The 20,420-nt window shown below is 42.0% G+C and overlaps 1 protein-coding gene across 3 annotated transcripts in view; it reads left to right on the top strand.

Moving 5' to 3' along the window:
- The first annotated feature begins 328 nt into the window (after positions 1 to 328).
- Positions 329 to 20,420, top strand: part of Pum3 (pumilio RNA binding family member 3) — a 53,319-nt gene continuing 33,227 nt past the window's right edge. For 2 of the 3 annotated variants that reach the window (XM_057779496.1, XM_057779495.1), the window contains exons 1-12: positions 3,435 to 3,581; positions 4,815 to 5,033; positions 7,259 to 7,394; positions 7,930 to 8,005; positions 8,440 to 8,533; positions 8,779 to 8,845; positions 9,815 to 9,989; positions 11,069 to 11,172; positions 12,304 to 12,382; positions 14,385 to 14,483; positions 15,260 to 15,313; positions 19,455 to 19,535. In XM_057779496.1, the coding sequence (XP_057635479.1) occupies positions 3,443 to 3,581; positions 4,815 to 5,033; positions 7,259 to 7,394; positions 7,930 to 8,005; positions 8,440 to 8,533; positions 8,779 to 8,845; positions 9,815 to 9,989; positions 11,069 to 11,172; positions 12,304 to 12,382; positions 14,385 to 14,483; positions 15,260 to 15,313; positions 19,455 to 19,535 (1,323 nt within the window). In that variant the 5' untranslated portion in view covers positions 3,435 to 3,442. Of the gene's footprint in view, positions 472 to 3,434; positions 3,582 to 4,814; positions 5,034 to 7,258; positions 7,395 to 7,929; positions 8,006 to 8,439; positions 8,534 to 8,778; positions 8,846 to 9,814; positions 9,990 to 11,068; positions 11,173 to 12,303; positions 12,383 to 14,384; positions 14,484 to 15,259; positions 15,314 to 19,454; positions 19,536 to 20,420 lie in introns of those variants that run through there. The other variant, XM_057779497.1, reaches the window with a different exon arrangement.

The following is a 20,420-nucleotide window of genomic DNA, read 5'->3' on the forward strand; positions in this document are numbered from 1 at the left end:
TCAAAGAGAGAGTGGGGAATATGGGAAACATGGGGGTTGTTAGCAGGATTACACCAGAACCGACTCCGGGAGAGCTTTTATCCCTCAGGAGGAAAAAAGAGATGCAGACCTACACACCCCAACACATGAGCTACCCCAACCTATCCCGAGCTGCAGAGTTAACGGGGCGACCCTCGCGAGAGCCTGAGGCTTTCCCAGAATCCGCAGGCTCAAACGTCACTTTCCCGCGCCAACGACTGGTCTTCCCCCGGACGGATCCCTTCAAGGGCCAAACCTCGCGCAGTCCAGCGTAGGCGGTGTGGCGAGGGTGGACCAATAGAAACTACGAACTTCGTATTTCCTCTCACGTTCTGTCCCTTGACCCCAAGCACCGAGGCGGAAGAACACAATCAGAGGACCCGGGGCGGGGCAAAACACGGAAGCGGAAGCAGCGGAAAGTGGCTGGCTGCGAGTTTCTGCCCCACGTGTACGGTGAGTGCTGCGGGGAGGGTGATGCGGGCGGTGCGGTGCAAGCTCCCGCCAGCCGCTCTGGAGCGGGGAGAGTTTGCGGGGTCGTGGGCGAGCGGGCGAGTTCAGATCCGCCATCACGGCCGCGTTTCCGCCGGCTTTTATGGCTCGGATTTGGGGGATTGGCGGGAGCCTGGCGAGGGCAGGGGTTAAACCCTCTCAGTTACATTGCTTAGCTCAGAGCTGGGGAAACGAGCTTCGCTTTTAAACCCGGCCGGTGCGGGTCACCGTCACCCTGCCCGTCCTGTGACAGACTTTGTCCATAAGAGTAGTGCAGGAAAAACCGAAGAAGTGATCCATAAACTGAGACCTAAAGCATGATGAGAGTTTTAAGCTAGGGCTATGGGGTAAGTCCCGGAGGTCCGAGTTAGAAGTCCCGCGGACAGGATAAAGGGAAAAGTAGAAGTTTGGAGGCCATGGTGTCGTTTCTGTATTCTCGTGTAATGGGAAGCATTGCTCTTTGTGTTCCTAAGCTTATACAGTGTTGAAACGTTCTTAGAAAAAGGCGAAGAGGAGGCTCGTGACAGGCCTTGATTCTCTTAAAAACAAAAAAGATACTTGATTTGAAAGTTCGGCACGGAGATTTTTGTTGGTTTGTATTGAGTATTGGTAGTGGAGGTAAAGGTATTTAAGGGAATATCAAGATGATTAACACACAAAGAAGTGAATATCAGGGGCAATGCTCGGGTTTTCTCTTTGAGCAGTGAAATATATGATGGCCCATTGGCTAGGGTGAGAATGGGCAGGGAGAGAGAGAGATGCGCTGCCGTAGAGGTAGCTTGCAGTGGGAATGCAGAGAATTGTGTTTTAAGTGTAAGGTGCCAGTTATGTGCAAAATCAACCAGTGTCCGGGTACACAGCGCTGTAGGTCTAGGAAGTAAAACCTAATCTGCTTGTCTTTGCATTTGGGTTAGCTAACAGTTAATTTGATAGTGAAGAAACTTGGTAAATGCTGTTCTGAGTGATCAAGATTAACTTCAGGAGGAAATCATGACTGCTACATTTCCTGTGGTGCTGTGAGAACACAAACACACCAAGCATAACCTCAGTCTAATGATGAAAATCTTTTTTTGTTGTTTTGTTTTGTTTTTTGTTTTACGAGACAAGGTTTCTCTGTAGCTTTGGAGCTTGTCTTGGAACTTGCTCTGTAGACCAGGCTGTCCTTGAACATGCCTGCCTCTGCCTCTTGAGTGCTGAGATTGAAGGCATGCACCATCACTGTCTGGCCTAATAATAAAAATCTTAATCTCAAAGGGGGCATAACCTGCAAAATACAGAGGAGGCATGATGGCTTGCTTAACTGTATGTTGGAGTAGGAAGAGGACATGGATAGGAAAATTGATACCCAAATAAACCTTGTTATACTAGTGTTATTTTTCATAGTTTTATTACAGTGTCATATGTTAACAAGAGGAGATGCTGGGTAAATGATCTAAAGGCTCCATATCTTTTTAACTCTTCTGTAAGACACATTGTTTTAAAATAAAATATGCAGGCTTAGTATGTAAATAAAGGTATAGTTAGACACCTACATATGAGGGCCAGTGGCACAGTTGGTTAGCATGTGGTGCCTGCATGAAACCTACATGCAGAAATGCAAGTGTGACTTTATCTTGCCGAGTGATAAAGTGACTATGATTTAAAATGCCCATAGGATACTGAGTGGCTCCAGTGCTGAATTTAGATACACATCACTATACCCTTTTATGCAGTTCTGGGCATTGAACCCAGGGCAGTGTTCCAGTGAGTAGTTCATAGTAGCAAATTAAGAACTTGGAAAATCTTTTCTTACTTGCTGACTATTACTGTTTAATTTACTATTCCTCAAATATTTAACCTGGAACCCTGCTTTTTTTTCTTCCCAAGACAATCTAGTATCCTGAGGAATTAATTAATCGTGTTTTGTTTTGATTTTTTTTTTTTTTTTTCGAGACAGGGTTTCTCTGTAGCTTTGGTGCATGTCCTGGAACTAGCTCTTGTAGACCAGGCTGGCCTCGAACTCACAGAGATCCGCCTGCCTCTGCCTCCCGAGTGCTGGGATTAAAGGCGTGCGCCACCACCGCCCGGCTTTTGTTTTGATTTTTGAAACAGTATCTCACTGTGTATACCAGATTGGCCTCCAGTTTATGTTGCCATAGTGGGATTGAACTCCCAATGATCCTTCTTTCTGCCTCAGTCTCTTCAAGCTAAAATTGTAGGTGTGTGTGTGAACATATCTAGCAGGAAATTAATTCGTGAATGGAAGTGTCTAATCTGGAAACACTGTCTAGGAACTCCTGCAGTTGACCCTTATAGTCATTTAGAAGTGGGCGAGCAAGTAACTTTTCAGAATGTAGACATAAGCCTGGTGGCATTTGCCTTTGTATCCTTATGTGTTCTGCTTGTGCAGCTTGTAGGTTGGTGAGGGCTGTTACTTTACCTATGCTCAATGAAGGTCACTGAACCCAACCAGTGACACAGTGGGCATGTCCCTCCCAGTAAATACTAAATAGTTCAGTGTGACTTAGTGGTCAGCCAGTCATCCAGCTGCTTCTAAAACAGTTGTCCAGTAGCCTTTGTTTTAGCTTTATTGGATTTTCTTTCATTAAGTTGCAATATGTGCTAAATACACCTTCTTGCTGATTCCTTGACCTTGTAAGGTAGATGCCCAAGAAATCAAATGGTAGCATCGCCATGTCTCATCAGCCCTCCCAGGTTAAAAGCTGCAGACAGTAGTGTTTCTCCTAAAGTGATCCATATTTAGACAGTGTTGATGCTTCAGTGTCGCCTCTAGGTGTGTCGCACACTAGCCAGGGTGTGTACATGTCCTGAGTTCTTGCGTTGGTGTCTTTTCCGCCCTCTGTTTTATTGTCTTAGAGTACGTGTGGACTTGGTGGACTTGAGAAGCCCCAGGCTGTGCTGGCTGGTTTGTACTGTATCTGAGCTCAAGGACTGTATGCTGCACTTACTGTTTCATGACTGCTGTTGGTTTTGGTTTTCCAGACTTGCTATGATGGAAGTCAAAGAGAAGAAAACATTCATGGGACAGAGGCCAAAGACAGCACAAGGAAAGAATAGATTTCATAAAAACAGTGGTAAGAGAGCCTTCCCACATGTGCTTCCCAAGTGCCCACGTGCACTTCCCATGTACTGCTTACTTTTAAGATGTGGTTGGTGGGGGGGCAAGGTGCTAGGATTGTAGTAAACATGGTAGAAGGAAGTCACCGCTACTGTCCACAAGATAACCTGTTCCTCGTGGAACTCCAGCTTTTAAGAAATTGTTGGAATGATTGAGGCATGCTTCATTTGTAAGAGATCCTTTGTGTCAGCAATGTATGTGGCCTCCTCATATTCTCACTCATTCGCTGTGCATTGCATTTTAATGCTTGAGGAGCTGGGGCTGGAAGTCCACTCAGCTTTTGCCTTCTGAATTCCAAACGGTAATGTCCCTGTTACTCCATCAGGGGTCAGTGTTGCAGAGTTGAAGAATCCAGGCACATAGCGGTAACTGTGTCCTAGGCAGTCTTCCCCTTTTCCTTGTGTCTTAAGGCATATCTATTGTTGCTATCATCCTATTTGTTAGATGTGTACAAGCTTTTAGAGTAAAAATTTTAGCCAAATACTTTTATTATAGGATTTAATTTTTTTCTCAAAATTAGATATTTTCAGAAATACATTTTAGTTCATTTCCATGATATGCTTTCTTAATTTCAGTAACTGTTCATTTTGTTCTTATCTGAACTCTTATTGAACCATTGATTTTTAATACAGATATTGACAATAGGGCTAATAAGACAAAATGGAAAGGAACATAATATTTTGTCTAGCATATGCCTAAAACTGCAGAAATATGCCATGCTAACCATAGTGGTTATTTCTAAGAGGTAAATTATAGCTTATTATTAATTCCTCTACTTTCCAGGGTTTTATATGACTAACCTATACGGGTTTGTTTTGTTTTGTTTTGGGTGGGGGTTTGAGGCAGGGTTTCTCTGTTTAGCCCTGGCTGTCCTGGAGCTCACTCTGTAGACCAGACTGGCCTCGAACTCACAGAGATCTGCCTGCCTCTGGCTCCCAAGTGCTGGGATTAAAGGTGTGAGCCACCACTGCCCTGCTTAGCCTATTCAACTTTATAATCAGAAAGTTTTCTCTTAATTTTGGTTTGACTATTTAAATACTAATTTATTCAAAAGGTTTAATGTATATTTGAGAGTAAGACTGTTGGTTGCATTGAAAAGCATGTGGTTCTCTGCAGCATACAGTTGAATGGATACCAGAGTTTTAGGCCCATAATCAGTGAATGAATATGAATGCATTGTCATCACTAGATTCCGGTTCTTCCAAGACCATCCTAAGGAAAGCTGGTAAGGAAGGCGGGCCTAAAGTCACATCCAAGAACTTTGAGAAAGGCGCCACCAAACCTGGCAAAAAGGGTGTGAAACAGTTCAAGAACAAGCCACAGGGGGGCAAAGGACCAAAGGACAAATTCCAGAAGCCAAATAAATTCAACAAGAAGAGGAAATTCCAGCCAGATGGTAAAAGCGATGGTAAGTATAGCTCTTAGAGTCTTCGCAGAAGCCTTCCCGGGCCAGTGGGTGGCTGGACCTCGGTGCCCAGGTCCTCTGCTGTGTGGGAGGCTGCCTGTCCTTGTTCCTAGAAAGCAGCATTTTGGAGTGGAAGGAAGGAGGTACGGGCGGCGGGGGGGGCTGAAGTACACAATAGCATGTTTCCTGAAGTCTCATTCTGGCGCTGGGGAGCTGGCTCAGCAGCTAGGAGCGCCTGCTCTAGCAGAGGACCCGAGCTCGATTCGTGGCACCTGTGTGGCGCCTCACAGCCTTCGTGACTCAGTTCAAGGTGTTGAGAATCCTCTTCTGACCTCAGGCACCGAGCACGCTTGTGGGGCACACACATGAATGCAAGCAGAACACTAGTAAAATGAATCCAAAATGCTTTGAACTTTCTCGTGCTTAGAAATCTTTCTTTCTTTAGCCAGGTAATCAGGTAATTAACTTGAATTGTGTCTTTTGCAGGGAACTTAAAACACTCTTTTCTGAATGCCAAACTCAGTTTACTTGTTCACTTATCAGATATTTACCTTTCTTTTTTTTGAGACACTGCCTCACTGTGTAGCTCTGGGTGGCCTAGAACTCACCTTGTAGACCAGGCTGGCTTTGAATTCACAGATCCGCCTGCATGCACTGTCATGTCCGGCTAACTTTCATTCATTGTGTTGGGGGATAGGTAGTTTTAAAGTCAGTGAACTAGTAGAAGCTGGCCTTAAGACACAGTTCTCCAGCTCAGGTGTCAGCCGTGCTGAATTAAGAGCTCTGTAGACTCGGCTCTCACGGGGCCCAGACCAGGCTAATGATCGACTCGCCTGATGTTTCCATGCAGCAGTAGCTGTGGATGTGCGGTATGCACCTGGTGTATTCCGCCATTTCATTCCTTCAGGACAGTTTGCTCCCTGATGAGAATCGTTCCTGGGGTTTCTCTTTGTCATCGACATGAGCTGCCATTCTCTCTCTCACGATATCCACAGACTCACTCCTCACCAGCGTTCTCTCAGTTGTACAACATGGCCCCGTGGTGCCTTGTCCCTTATTGGTTTCCAGCAAGTAGCTCCTTCATACTGACCTACACATCCCATCCTGTCCTGATGTGGGTTCTCGGTTTATTTCCCGTCTACGGCGTGGATTCTTATAGTGCTCCCTACCTGCCCGCCGAGATTACTGCCTGGCACATTTCCTATCTATACATTTTTATTATGTATCCTATATGTATGTATAATTGCTTTTATAGTCTTCAGTTTTTCTAAGGTTACTTGCTGTAGGAGGGACAGCGTGCTTGAGGTCAGGAGAGGAATGGGAATTCCGTTGATTCTCAGCGTCTCCAAGACCTTTCCCCATTGCAGTCCCTGCTCTGTTTTGTGTGGTTTTCCTCTTCTTGTTTTCTGTTTTCTTCCTTTCCCCAGGCCCAATACTTGTTCCAGGTTTCTCTTTTCCCTCCTTTTGTAGCTTGTCTGGTAGTTTTAATGGGGAATGCAGAGACTGTAATAATGTTAAATATAGATTCTTGTATTTTAAAGATTAAAACAGAAGGAAAGTAGCAAGAAGAAAATAGTTGGTATTTGTACCTCTGTTTCCATATGACTCAGTTTACTTTCTTACTGTTTTTTTTACAGTGAGTGAATTTTATAATCATAAATAGGGAAATATATAGAAATAACTAAATTCCAAAGGATTTGGGGGGAGATACTCATATAAATTATACTTAGTGAAATATTCATTTCATCTATCTTGTTGGTTTTGTTACTGTTTAATTGATAACATAATTAAATTTCAAAGATGCAAGAATAGGTATAGCTACTCAGTGTTTCTGTCATCAATCTGTAGAAGCTTGCTATGTATCATCATGAGTGAAAGGCAACTGTAGCTCGTCACTGGATTTGTATCTTATTTCTAGCCCCAGGTGGTCTTGGATGAATGGTTTAATGTGTGGTACCTAGCATGGAGGGGTGATCAAAGACTTACCTACCTCACACTCTAAGAATTAAACAATGCACAACAGCTCTCAGAAGAGTGCCATTTTACTTTCGATTCTATTTTATTTTTTATGTCTGTATTGAAGTGTGTGTGCTCTACCACTGAGCCTCACCACCAGCTTCTATCTTCCCCTTGTGACTTGTAGAACATTGGTGCTGGTGACCGCCCTCTGTACTAAATTCATATTTGTATAGTATTTGGAATATTAAATGCTTCGAATCTAATTCTAGAATCAGCAGCCAAGAAACCCAAATGGGATGACTTCAAGAAGAAGAAGAAGGAGCTGAAGCAGAGCAGGCAGCTCAGTGATAAGACCAACTATGACATCGTGGTTCGCGCGAAGCACATCTGGGAGAGCTTGAGAAGGTACTGGCGCCTAACAGTGCTGTTATTAGTCTAGCCGAGACTAGGGAAACACTAAGGTTTGCCCTGTAAACAGGCAGGCATCCTAAACGTCAGACAGCACCTGGGTTTTTGATGCGTGCTCAGCCCTGTCCCAGCAGCGGTGTGGGTGTCTGCCGAGTGCAGAAATGTGTGCAGTCAATAGGATAGTGTCGGATAGCTTTATGGAGATGACGGGAGTCAAATGGATTTGATAGCTATCCTGAAAGATTTCTCAGAATATGAAGGACAATCTCTTTATCAGCTAGGTTTTGAGATGTTTGCTATCTTAGATTGTTTTATTATTTTTCTTTGCTTCTGAGGTTCTGGCTCTTAAGATTTAGATTGATGCATTAAATTATACCTTGTGAGATGAGTTTCTGCCTCTGAGAAAATTACTTTTGTCTGGCTGCTCCAGAATAATTTTAATGTCAGAGAAACCACCCTGAACTGGTGAATATGTATTGCATGCGATGTGGTTTTCGTGTTTCAAGTAGCTTCGGCTGCGCTTCCTCTGCAGGAAGGACTGTGACAAGGGAAAGAGAGTGAAGCTGATGAGCGACTTGCAGAAGCTGATCCAAGGGAAAATCAAAACTGTGAGTATGCTGTGCTTGTGGTTCCAACCCTTAAAGAAATCCCGGGTTCTCGGCTCTCGGGGAAGCATGTCCTGTGTATTTGATTTCGGTTACCAGCGCAACAGCACTTCAGGATTGGTCTGCCCCGCATCAGTGCCTGGCAGCCTTAAAGGCCATGAAAGCACAGTTCGTGTAGTCCTTGTGAGTAGACTTTCAATTAGGACTGTAATTTCAAAGGCGATAGACTTTTCTCTCTCTTGCATTTGTTTCAGCTATGAAATGTGATAGGAAATGAAGCCGGACAGTACTTCACTACATAATTAACTATCTCTGGCTCAAGCAGGCGAGTGCAGTTTAAGCTGAAAAAAATGTACGTTGTAAGAAATAGTGTAACTAGTAGAGACAAGCTGGTTCAGACAGTTTGAGTCTAGAAAGTTCCAACTGTTTGCCTACAGATTGCCTTTGCACATGACTCAACACGCGTGATCCAGTGCTTCATCCAGTATGGGAATGAAGAGCAGAGGAAGCAGGCTTTTGAAGAATTGCAAGGTATTGTTATATATATATCTCACAATATTGTTATATTGTGATAAAGTTGTAAGGCTGAAGAATATCCTGGAGAGTAGTTGCATATTTTCTGCAAGACTGTTTTCGTTGCTCTGTTTCTTTACCTGGGCCAAGTGGAGTGAGCTGTGTTCCAGAATTATGTGTGTGTTTCTTTCCTTTTTTTTTTTTTTCCTGGAGAACTGAAGTGAATAAGCCAGGTCATTGGGATGTTTTGTTTTCTCCACCAGGTGACTTGGTTGAACTAAGTAAAGCCAAATATTCCAGGAATATCGTCAAGAAATTTCTCATGTATGGGTAAGTTGATATAAAGTGTAATTTTTGCTTTGGCTTTTGTGGATTCATTGTTACCCAAATGCTACTTTAAAATCTCTGGTCTTTGTAATCGCCTCCAGACACTTGTGGTCTTCCTAGAGCACCACACCTTAAAATAATAACTGAAACCAACTAAAATCATGGTGCTGCCTTCTCCATTGTTAAGGTCCTGTTTCATGTATTTAAGTTAAAGAGCAAAGCATTGGAATAATTAACTTCGATTACTAGTATTCGGGGTAGAAAGTCGAGAGGGACAGGTGAACAGACTCTGCGGTATGTCATTGCTTTGGCACATGTCAAAAATGATTTTATAATGACATGCTGTAGGTACCTAGCTAGACCAGCCTTTTGGCTGTGAGATGTACCAGATGTGATAGCAGCAAGAAAATAAGTGACATAAGAAAATAGTAGTTTATTTCTGTTTGCCTCCTTGACTGTCCTTTCCTAACTTTCTTTGTGGGCTAGTTTAAGGAACGACCAGGGCACCTTCTGTGTACTGGTCACTGTTCTTGATGCATCTTTGTCCGTCCAGTTCTCACAGCAGCTGCTCCTATTTTGTGAATGAAGAAGCTGAGGCCCAGAGAAGTTTTAAGACCATAGGCTTGGGGCTGTGGCTTGGGGCTGTAGCTTAGTGATAGAGCATTTATTTGCCTTGCATGAAGTCCTCAGTTCAGTCCCCAGTGCTGCCCATAATAAATTAAGACAAAAACCTGCTTGGCTCGTTGAGCTTGTCAGCAGAGCCAGGCTTTCTCACCAAGGATTACAGCCTACTTGTCTTCTAAGCCTTAAAATGTGTGGAGTTTCATTTGCCCACTCACAAGCCGTCCCACATAGGAGAATTCCCCTCTAACACCAATACTGATGAGTTGGCCTTTGGAGAAGTAAGCGTGGCTGTATTGTTACCCAGCCTTCTCCTGTCACTCACTTTTTCCGTGTTCCTATTGACTTTAGGAGTAAACCGCAGATAGCAGAGATAATCAGAAGTTTTAAAGGTCACGTGAGGAAGATGCTGCGGCACTCGGAGGCATCGGCCATTGTGGAGTATGCCTACAATGACAAGGCCATTTTGGAACAGAGGAACATGCTGACAGAAGAGCTCTATGGGAATACATTTCAGCTTTACAAGGTGCCCTTTCTACAAGTTCTTACCCTGTGTGTTTATTTCTCTGTGTGGTCATTAAGTTTCAATGTCCTGTATATAAGATGTGTTTTTACCAAGCTAGTCCTTCAGGAGTTTATTCGTATTTTTGTTCTCTTGGATTGTGTCCTTGCAGTAGGGAACAAGAGGTCACTCGGTGCTTTCTCCCTCAGAAGGCTGTCTTTAGATTGGTCCATTTTTATTGCTTCCAGCTGTGTACGCGATACTTCAGCGGTCTCTTCCTGCAGTCAGAGTGAGATCAAAGGCTGCTGTAGTGAGCAGAGCGGTACCACTGCTCCATAGCCAGCTCTGGCCGAGGGGCACTGCACCTCCTCTTGTGACTGTCTCGAGTTTCTTTCCGGTTTTGCCTTACCTTTGTCTGGATTGGATCTGGAGAGGGAGGGTTCTAGGAACCTGAAATACAGAAGTTGATTCTGAGACCAACCAGTGATGGGACTGGTACTGCTGGAGGACCTATTTCAAACCGTGGGACGCGGCTGGGTGGTGGTGGCGCGTGCCTTTAATCCCAGCGTTTGGGAGGCAGAGGCAGGTGGGTCTCTGTGAGTTCGAGGCCAGCCTGTTTTACAAAGCAAGTTCTAAGACAGCCAGGGCTACACAGAGAAACCCTCTATTGAAAAACCAAAGGGGGAAGAAATGAAAAGTTTATGTCCGTACTGGACATGTATAGATTATGTTCCTTATTCTGTAAACAACATAGTATAATAACTATTTGTCGAACATTTATGTTTTGTTATGTCATGTAAGTAGCCTTGAGATGGTTTAAAATATACCAAAGGATCGTATGGATCATATATAAATACTTTGTTGTTTTATAGGGAGTCTTAAGTGCCAGCAGGTTTTATATCCATGGCTAGAGCCAGTTCTCCACAGGGATGCTCAAACTGGCAGATGTGCAGGCAGGGAATCATATCACGAGGAGTTACTCTGTGGGCATTCGCTCTAGAAATGGAAAACATCACAAAATTACTTTAAACTTGTTTTAACATGGCTGTAGTTCTTGCTTGTCCGGAGGCATTGGGAGACGTTTGGTTATTGTTTTGTTTCAGTCAGCCGATCACCCAACTCTGGACAAGGTGCTGGAGGTGCAGCCGGGAAAGCTGGAGCTTATTATGGATGAGATGAAGCAGATTCTGACTCCCATGGCCCAAAAGTAAGACGGGTTTTATTACAGATTGAAATAGGTATTTGAAGGAGCCACATTTTACAGAATCCTTGCCAGAAAGGAGACATTTTCCTCCATACTGTTAATAATCTATCATAAATAAGAATATAAAACATTTTGTTTGAAACTATTCTTGATGCAGGTAGATGTGGCTCTTCTTAATGTATCTTATTGGCTAACTTTATGGTGGCTTATCAACATTTTTAAAGTGATAAAACCTTTGTTTTTTTCAAAGTGTTGACTGAGCCTTTGTATGTTGAATAGTTTACACTGTCGGCTGTTTAAACTTCACTGTAGACAAGTTTGTACTTGCTGTCACCACGTCTCTGGTACCTTACAAAATGGTTGGGAGCAAGGCAAAGCTGCTGGGACCTGGCAGGATGACTGTGACTCCTGATATCTTGTCCCGTTACCCCCTAATCCTGCGTGTACATGGACAACTTCACCTCTCTGGGCCTGGTTTCCAGACCTGTGGAACTGAAGTGATAATACCACATCGTTTGTAAGGTTTATGAAAATGAAATAGGTTAAAATATTTGCAAAGCCCTTAGAGGAGTGCTTTGTTCGTCAGGGCGTTTGTTTCTGTAGTGTGTCTGCGTGTTTTATGTGAACTTCCATGTTCTTGATCTTGAACATCAGCCAGCACTGCACTCCTGAACTTAGCATACATCGTACTGGGTGGAGATGAGTAGGGGTTGTCGCTGCTGGTGGCACTGCTGTGGTTCATTCAAATCGTACTGCTGCTGAAATTACTTATGATTCTGAGACACTTTGGAGAATGCTTGACAGAAAATAACCACGAGTAATGGGTCTACCTGTGAATTTTTAATGAGGTGTCCAGTACTGGGGGTGGGGCTACACTGCAGCTGTCCCTGTTCTGATAGGTAGAACCTGCTGGGACCAGTGCATCATCTTGCTATAGAGCCTGAAAATTCATATGCTGCTCTTAGTCATGATGACACTAAACCACACTGAACATCTTAGTATTGCTGAAAGATAAACTTGATTTATGGCAGATTATATTTAGTAGAAACCATTTCACTTGTTTAGATGATCTTAGGTTACCTGTCTTTGTGTTGCTGTTTCGCTAGATCTGACTGTCTTCCCTTCCGTTTGCAGGGAAGCTGTGATTAAGCACTCACTGGTTCATAAAGTATTCTTGGACTTTTTTACCTTTGCACCCCCAAAACTTCGATCAGTAAGTCCTGGTTTCTGTCTTTGAATCAGTGTAAAGCCAGCGTGGTGGCACACACTTTTGAGATTTGGCACTTTTGTACACCACAGTTCCTTTCTCCCTTAGAAACCCGCTAAATAATGCACTGAACAGATCTGCTAAATCTGTTTATTTCCAGCCTTCCCCTCCCCCAGAAAAGGAATAGAATTGACCCTAGTTTTATTAATGGCCCTGAATTTTTACATTTTAGTTACAATCCAGGGAGTGTCCTCTAGCTAATCTAATCTAAAAGGCAGCCTACATTGGAGGATTCCTCAGTGTTCCAGTAATTTAATTTTTTTTTTTTTAGTAATTTAAATTAAAAAAAAAAATGCCCGCTTTAAAAGGTTAAGGGAGGATACTTAGTGTGAAACTAAATGGCCCATGAAAGCCTGAACCTTACTGCCCTTGGAGTCAGCAGTGGGAATGCAAATGAGAACTCATGCTTTACTTCCCGATGTGCTCGTCTCATCCCCCTGTGCCCTGTTGTCCATTGGTTCTCACTTTCTAATCACGAGAGCTGACGAAGATAACACATCTGATATCTTTTAACACATGTGCCTAGTGCACATTCCTGGGGATTTTGAAGCCCTCAGATTAGCATGTAGAATAATTTCTCTGCAGCCTACCCACCCTCCAGCCCCCCAATCTTGTCGCCAGAAGAGCGGCATTTGCTCTCCTAGGAACTTCCTGCTTCCCTACAGAGCCCAGGATCTTGGAGTTTTTGTGCTGAGAGTGTTTTGATGACAGCGGAAGGCAGCATTCAGTCATAGAAAACATCTGGAGTGGACATAAAGTGACAAGACCTTCTCTGGAGATCTTGGAAACACAATTAGAACCTGTGTTGCCTCCCACACCAGTTACCTTCCAGCCCAATAGCTTTTATTAATTCTTTGAGAATTTCATGTGTATATGTCATGTGTTTTGATCTTATTAATCCTCATTCCTCCCAGATCCACGCCCCCAATTCCTTACCATCTTTTTTTTTTTTTTTTTTTTTTTTTTTTTTATAACACATACATTCACAGTTTTGGGGCCATCTCCTGAACATACTATTAAAGATTGTCTCCCTCCCCTATAAGCCATCAGCTGTCAGTAGCTCTTCGGCTCAGGGTGCCCAGTTTGAATGTTGACTGGCAGTAGCTGCTGCTGTGGGTTCATGGATGTAGTGGTCTGTCCAGTCCAGTCCAGAGACTGTTTGCCTTGTGTCTCCTAGAATCTTCCTACCCACCCTTCTACAATATGCCTTTAGCCTTGAGGGAGGGGAAGAGCTGTGGTTTACATACCCCATTTACAGTAGAGCACTTTCGGAGAAATTCTGAAGTTCAGATATTCGCCCCAAAATCTGGTCTTGAGATTTATCCTGGGAGCGGGCAGTACCTTAGGGTGAAGTGCAGCCCTTTTTCTTTCCAGACTTTGGATAAGTTCTCCCAATAGAAAAATTTAATTCAGAAGCCCTGTAGCGATTGGGTTCCAGAGCTCATTTATATCCTGGGTGCTCAGACTTTGGAAATAAGAAATTAAATGGTGTTTTTCCCCTTCACTTTTTACAAAATGGTTATCTTTGAGTAAAGGTTAAATATTAGCACAGAGATTTCATTGAGAAATATTATTTAAGTGTTTGGTGCACAAGTCACCTGACTTGTAGAGGTGATCCAGTCCTGTGCTAAACTAAACCACAGACACTTTGGTCGGAATGAGTTTTGATTGTGTTTGTTATAGACACATGTGGGAGAGCATGTTCTTTTCCCAGCTGTTCTGTTAAACACTGCCTTAGAACCACAACCTCTGGCTGCTGTTTCTGTATTCATTGAAATATATCACACATCACCTGTGAGTAAGGGGAAATTGGTTATGTTGTTTATTAGAAATTGCTGTGAGCTTTTGTTGGAAAAGAATGTGTCTAGAAAGAGGCTGGCTGTAGGATTGAAACCTGTAGTGTTCACTGCCTGGGGTCCCTCTTCATTCTCTGCCTTGCGTTCTCTAGGAATTAATTGAAGCCATCCGGGAAGCAGTGGTGTACCTGGCTCACACACACGATGGTGCCCGAGTGGCCATGCACTGCTTGTGGCATGGTACACCCAAGGTAAGTCAGAGTCCTGCCTACCTGCAGTCTGGACTTGATCCTGAAGCTTTAGTTTTACTTTGTACAACTTTGGTTCCCAGTTGTACACAAGTGTCATCTTCTGGGAGCTGTATCTTAGGGCCTCCCGGGGCTTCACTGAAAGTTAGGAAGAAATCCTCCAGTTAGGTGACACATTTATACTCAGCTTCGGCTTACATGGGTCTGGGGACCCATGTTCTCTTATTCTTCGTTTAATGGTCATATTGAGAATGGGAGGAAGGCAGATATAATTAATAATTAACTACACCATGTGTGTGTCCCTGTGTGGTTTAATACTGAGGAAAAAGGTGAATATCCATCTAGATATAGAATTTTGCATATTTCATCCGTTAAATGTTAGTTGTGTTTTATCTACCTTTTACTTACTGCAAATGTAAGTATTGCACAAACATATATTAATACAGCTGTATGTTAGATTCTTGAAGGCATATCAAACATTGGAAGAGAGGTAGTTATAAAGGTGACTTCACTAGGTTTGCCTGTGCCTTATAATTTCATGGTTCCATATTTGTGCCAAAATGGGTGGACATAAACTGAAAATTATATAATTCTTTGTAGGTGTTTTGGTTTACCCCACACCATTTTCCATTCTGCTTTGAAAACTGTTTTTTTCACTAACAAAGAGATGATGCTGATGAAGATGTAAATAATATAATAATAATAATATGTAAATATTAACTTTGCAGTCAGCTTAATCTACAATTAAAAGTTGATTGAGGTACTTTTTCCTTTTTAAGGACAGGAAAGTGATTGTGAAAACAATGAAGACCTACGTGGAAAAAGTGGCTAACGTAAGTACAACAGAATCACGTCCATCAAGTCTAGCAGTGCCTATTGGGGAAAGCGGAAAACTACAGGAAATTGCTTACATTTGTTTATCGCATCTTTTCTACCCATTTTTTAGGTTAATTTGAACAAATGAGTTCATATTATAGTTCTCTCTCTACGTGCGAATTGTTTGTATGTATGTATGTGTGTCTTGCTAGAGATCAAAGAGAGGAATTCATATGTTCTAGGCAGGTGCACTGCACCCCAGGCCCTGTTTGGTGGTGGTGTATAAAGACTGATCATTTGTACCTGTTTTATACCTGTCTTCAGCCTTGTTCACTAAGTACAGGATTACTGCTGCCCATTGAAGCCTTAGATATCTAATTAAATAATGTCAGGTTGTAGTTCAGAAACTTAAGACTGGTTTTTGCTACCACCAAAACCATAATAAATTAAAAATGGTCTGTTTTCTTGGTATAAATTTATGGTGTGGTCATGAAAAAGTTGATCTACTAAATATTTTAGCTTCTTGGAATCTGTTGAAGGATTAGCATTAAATATCAGAAGCTTTGTTGTTAGTGGTGGTTTTGTTTTGTTTCTTTTCTAAACTAGGATGTTTGTAGCTGGGCAGCAGTGCAGTGGATAAAGGACTTAACCTTGAGCCTGGCTCTGCACACGCATTCACAGGCAGTCTCATCCTCACGTGCATTACCATCCACACCGTGATGCAAATAATAGAAATGTTTGTGTGTTGAAATGTCGAATGATTTTTCCATGCTAGCAATACAAAGTAATGCTAAACCTAGGTTATATGTGGTAGTGAATGTGATTTTGATTATATAATTCAGTAAATTTATCAATTACTGGTGAGTTGAAACTACTCTCTGTTCAACCTTTTCCTTTAAAAAAAAAATCCAATGAGATTAACTAAATTTGTCAAATTCTTACTTCAGCTAGTTGTTCAGACCAAGGACAGATGCTGTGTGGACCAGGTGGTTTTCTGTGGCTGGGAATGATGGGAAGAGTTAGTATCCAGCTGTTTGGTAGGCCACTGACTTCTGGGAAGGGAAATGTGGTTTTTTTCCAGCTTGTGATGTACAAGAATGTTTTATTCACAGTTAAGTTTGTGTGACATTTAATTGAAATACTTAAATTTGGAATTGAGTAAAAATGGGTTGTTAATAGAGAGTTCTATCTAAATTGTACTAGTAAGGTATTTTCTAAATAATAAATTAGATTTTCTTACTTTAAATTTTGATTATATGAGGTAATTGGCCAATTCATTTTTTGAGATCCTTTCTGAGTTTGGCATTGTGGTGGTAACAGAGCCTAGCAATCTGACATCTGTAATTTAAGAATTACCTCTGAGAGAGAAGGTAAACAAACAGAACTTAATAGATTTGAACTGTCAGTTATTTAGAATTCCAGATGTTATTGTTCAGTTTTGAAGTTATTATACTTTCATTTTACTATTCAAGTCTTTAAAATTTTATCGAGACTTCTTTCAGTCCTGGCATTAGGTCTGTCTCAGTGCCTTGAACAGAATTATTGTGGAGTGTTTATGGTAGGTCTGTAAATGTCAGTCAGATCAGGATGGTGTTTGCTGGTTTCTGGGTTTCGGCTCCTGAGAGAAGCATTGTTCAGTGTCTAGATGTGATTGTGGGATTGCCTGTTGCTCCCCTATGTAATTAATATGGGCTGATTGCTGATTTTAGTAGAGATGACCATTGCTCTTTGTTCAGTGTGACGGTGCCTTTAAAAGATGGTACCTCAGCGTCTGCATTTTAAATTGAGTTGTGGGCCAACTTCTGAATTCATACAGAAATACCTTGCTTGCAGTTTGTTGTGCTGTGCCTGCCTGACAGTGGAAACAAGGAGTTTTTGATGTGTTCCATTGCGTGGCTATACCATGATTCACTTAGTCCCATGATTTGCTTAGCCAGTCCTTTCTGTTGGAATCTTGAAGTGTTTCTAGAGTCCTTAAATTATGAATATGATATATATATATATATATATATATATCAGTTATTATATGTATGTGTCTGTGCATGTATGTGGAAGCATGTCTAGGGTAAATCCCTAGAGCTAAAATTGCTAGATGAGAACATACATGCATGTTGTATTAATGTTGCCAATTGCTTTCCAAAGAAGAAAACCACTTTACGTTCTAATTAGTGTGAAGATGCCTGCTTTCCCCCAAAAGTTAAACTCAAAGAGGTGATTGTAGACACCAGTGTGTTTGTGAGTGCCTCTTTCTATTCTTACAAGCAGTGATTTTTATCTACTTCTTGGGGCCATTATTGAAGTGGGAGCTGTGGGCCATCCTGGGAGCTGCGGGCTGCGTTCCTGCCACCCCAGCTCCTGATAGCCTGGCTAGCTTATGCCCCAAAATAACAACACACAAACTGTATTCTTTTAAACACTGCTTGGCCCATTATATCTAGCCTCTTCTCGGCTAACTCTCGCACCTGGACTAGCCCATTTCTAATAATGTGTGTAGTACCCCAAGGTGTGCTTACCGGGAAGATTCTAACCTACGTCCATCCTGGGTCGGAGCTTCATCGCATCTGCCTGGGAGAGGGGAGCATGGCGTCTGTTTCTCAGAGGAGCTGCCCTGCATCTTAGCTCACTTCCTCTTCCTCCCAGCATTCTGTTCTGTTTACTCCATCCACCTATGTTCTAACCTATGAGGGCCAAGCAGTTTCTTTATTATTTAACCAATGACCTTCCTCCATCACATAGTATATATAGTTGGCGCACTTTTTGTTGTGTGTGGATTTAAGGGAGTTTCTTTTTTTGTTTGTTTCTTTGTTTTGGAACTTGTGGATTTTTGCTGTTTTAAGAAGAAACCAACCATGTAGCCTCTAGAACTCAAGTGTGTAGGTTGGGATGTTCTCGAACATACAGAAGTCTTTTGGTCTCCTTCTATTAAATACCTAAAGGTGTCATAAGTTATAGGGATGTACCACAGTACCTAGCTCTTATCCAATTTTTGTATATGGTTTGGGGTTTTGTTTTCACTATTTGGTTTTAAATATCTATATCTTTTTTCTTCTTTTTCTTCTTTTTTTTTTTTTTTTTTTTTTTTTTTTGAGACAGGGTTTCTCTGGTTTTGGATCCTGGAACTAGCTCTTGTAGACCAGACTGACCTCGAACCCACAGAGATCCACCTGCCTCTGCCTCTTAAGTACTGGGATTAAAGGCATGCGCCACCACTGCCCGGCCTTTTTTTGAGACAGGGTTTCTCTGTAGCTTTGGTGCCTGTTCTATAGCTATTTTCAAAGAAATTCAACAATGTACAATAAAAGCAATTGGACAAAATAAAATAATTTTCAGTCCTTTGACCCAGGGTTGACTGTGTTTTGCCTTCTAGAATTTTCTGTGTATGTACAGAAAATTTATAAGTATGTATATATTCATAATTTTGTGAATGTATGTATATATTTTATGATGTATATTTATGTGATTAGCCATTTCTTTTTTTTTTTTTTTTTTTTTTTGGTAATTTGAAGAGTTCCTGTATGTAGTTGTATGCACATGCCTTCCTCCCTCAATTAACCTTTCATTTAATTGTCTCATTTAAAATTTTGAATGGCCATTCATTAATTGGATGTTTGCTTAGGTTTTGCCCTATTTGACTAGTATGTTTTTCTGTTTCTTTTCTTTTTTGCTAAATCAACTTTTATCTCAATAATTAGGTGGTTCTTTTGAGTGGTTTTGACTCACCTTATTTGCATAAGGTTGGACAGACTATTGTGTAGGCTCTGTGGGTAGAGTGTGTAAGAGGGAAATTTTGTTTTTTATCACTATGTCATGATAGCATAGACCAGGCTGCACACAAACTCAGAGATCTGTCTGCCCCTGAGATGCTGGGATTAAAAGCATATGCTGTCATACCTGACTTTCTAGGTTTGCTGTTACTTTGTCTTGTTATTTTTTTATTGTATTTAGTTGTTTAGTTTTTGTGTTGGAGATGGGTGCTGGGCATGTATGTGGAGGTCAGAGGACAACTTTGGAAAGTCTGTTCTCTTCTTCCACCATTCAGGTTCTGGGGCTTGAACTTGGGTCATCAGGCTTGGCAGCAAGCGCCTTTACCCACAAGAGCTGGTTCACCAGTCCACCGTACAGTTGTTTTTAACCCTTTCTGTCTCCCCATTCTTACAGGGCCAGTACTCGCATTTGGTTTTACTGGCAGCATTTGATTGTATCGATGATACTAAGCTTGTGAAGCAGATAATCATATCAGTAAGTAATTGGGATGGGCTGGGGTTGGTCACATCGGCCAGTGGCCAGTGCTGGAGTTTAATTTCACATGTTATGTAAACTCTTTGACCTGTGCTTTTTGTCCATATTTACTATGACTTTAGTTGCCTTAGTTGTGTCTTATTTTACAGACTTGCTCTGTTACTGTATGAATCCCAACCTTGTAACTGGATAGAAATTGTTTTGAAGACCAAAATGACCATGGTTAAAACATGACTTGACATTTCTACCTGACTTTGGATTAAGGTTGCATTGAATTTTTTTTTTTTTTTAAGCAAAGCAGTGCTTGGATATGATTGGTAATTATTTGGTGATTGCCTTGTTTAGTGATTCTACAATTTAATACACTTGCTGTGGGCAAGCAGCCTCTGCACATCTGTCCCTATGTGCTTGGCTAAGCTGCTAGTGGAGAAGAGAACACCTAAAACCCATTCAGCTGTGCTTGTGACACCCTTAACAAAAGCTTCTGTTAAAATCGGTGTCCTAACTGCCTTCTTACCTCTTAGCCATTGCTCGGGTCTGATACAGTGACCTTCTTACCTCTTAGCGATTGCTCAAGTCTAATACAGTGACCGTAAGGTGGTAATGCTTGAGTAAATGTCTTCATCCCTGCACTTGACTTCAGAACTCTTGGCAGAGCTGCCCCAAAGTAGACATTGTGGTGGCAACTGGGTGTCTCCTCTCTCAGACCCTCCTGCTCTCATTCTGATTCTCTGAGCCTGCCTTCTGTGTGGTATGCACAAGTTTTGGCTGGACAAGGGAGAGATTGCCAAACTAGGGACAAGAAATTGCAGTATTGGTAGCAATGACCAAAATTGGAAATGTTTTTTAAACTGATTTCTTTTGCAAGCACATATTGTTCACCAG

Source organism: Chionomys nivalis, chromosome 8 (genome assembly GCF_950005125.1).
Source record: "Chionomys nivalis chromosome 8, mChiNiv1.1, whole genome shotgun sequence".
Classification (NCBI taxonomy): Eukaryota; Metazoa; Chordata; class Mammalia; order Rodentia; family Cricetidae; genus Chionomys; species Chionomys nivalis.